This window comes from Ipomoea nil, unplaced genomic scaffold (assembly GCF_001879475.1).
Source record: "Ipomoea nil cultivar Tokyo-kokei standard unplaced genomic scaffold, Asagao_1.1 scaffold1596, whole genome shotgun sequence".
NCBI lineage: Eukaryota > Viridiplantae > Streptophyta > Magnoliopsida > Solanales > Convolvulaceae > Ipomoea > Ipomoea nil.
The window spans coordinates 889,860-891,302 of record NW_017618024.1 but is presented as its reverse complement, the minus strand read 5'-3'; the positions used below and the strand labels follow the sequence as shown (position 1 = coordinate 891,302).

General features: G+C 35.5%; 1 protein-coding gene across 1 annotated transcript in view; it reads left to right on the top strand.

Annotated features, from left to right (window-relative positions):
- The window catches only part of LOC109190909 (5'-methylthioadenosine/S-adenosylhomocysteine nucleosidase-like), a 6,002-nt gene extending 5,062 nt beyond the window's left edge, over positions 1-940 (top strand). Inside the window, exon 5 of the mRNA XM_019341513.1 lies at positions 499-940. Coding sequence (XP_019197058.1) covers positions 499-840 — 342 coding nt within the window. The 3' untranslated portion in view covers positions 841-940. The remainder of the gene's footprint in view (positions 1-498) is intronic.
- Positions 941-1,443: the final 503 nt, after the last annotated feature.

Genomic DNA, 1,443 nt, shown 5'->3' with positions numbered 1-1,443 from the left:
GAAAAATAGAGTTGGGAAGGCTTAGAAGTAGCATTGTCTCACATTATAATGGATCAATGGAAAGTGGGTTTGCACTAGCATATATATACAATTTCCTTTTTTTTTTTTTTTTTTTAAACTTCAATTATTGTATGCATAAATGTTCTCTCCGAGGGGCCGGCCTTTGACATCTGCAACCTCTACCTTGGCTCTATTTCTAAGTAGCGTTTCAAAATAAGCTATGACTTTTTTTAACTGTATTTTTTTTAATCTTTATTAATTTACAAAAATAATACCATCTATCAAAATTTCAATATCTTAATTTATCATTTTATGTCTTTTAATTTTATACTTATCAACTAATTCAACAATTAATTTTACAAAATATTTTAATTTTAATTAATTAGCTTATTAGTTAGTTTTTTAGTACAGTTTTTAGCTTTCAATTAGCTTTTTAGCTTAGAGGCATCATCAACTTAACAAATGTATTTACATGGGCATTTTCTTTTCATTGGTTAGGGATTAAAACTAGAAGGTTGCGTGAACTCCACAACATGTTTGGCACATACCCCAAAAGTGACGAGAGTGGCAAGAGGAACAAGTGCTAGCATCTACCTAGACAATGCCGCATATAGGAGCTTCATATACAAAAAGTTCCAAGTCAGCCCTGTGGAAATGGAGAGCGCCGCCGTGGCCCTTATTTGCTACCAGCAAAAGGTGCCTTTTATTGTCATCAGGGCACTCTCCGACTTAGCTGGCGGCGGATCTGCTGAATCTAACGAGGCCGCCACCTTCACCTCGCTTGCCGCCGACAACTCCGTCAAGGTTGTGGTCGAATTTATCAAGTACTTACGAAATTAATGTTAGTCAAGTAGCTTCTAACTCAATCTCACTTCTATAGCTCTCCAAAATAAAAGATCATAGGTCCAAACATTGACTCTTTGTACTTCATTCCTACACTCTGATCCATATAGAAGGTGCTTTGGACTTCTTGAATAATAATATATAAGGAAAAAAAGTCAAATATGCTCTTAAACTTTACTCGAAAGTGTAATTAGACTCATGAACTTAAAAAAAGTGCAACTAAACACTTAAACTTGTCAAATAATGAGTTTAAGTCTGATTTATCGGTAATCAATAGGTTACTGGTAAAATTATACCCGTTGACCACTGTTCATGACCGGTAAAAAAATTTAAATTGCCATAGTGTTCTTCGCTCTTCTCCACCGGAGAAGGCGACTGGCGACGACTGACTGATCGTCTTCTCTGGTGGAGAAGGCGACCAACAGTCTAGTCGTCTTCTCTACTAGAGAAGGCGACCATTATTGGTTGTCTTTCCCGGTGAAGAAGATGACCGATTGTCAATTTTTTTTTTAAAAAAAAAATTAAAGAGTCGTCGAAATTTTTTTTCGTTGGAATTATCTGTCGAATTTTTTTTTCACTGGAATTATCTGTCGAAATTGT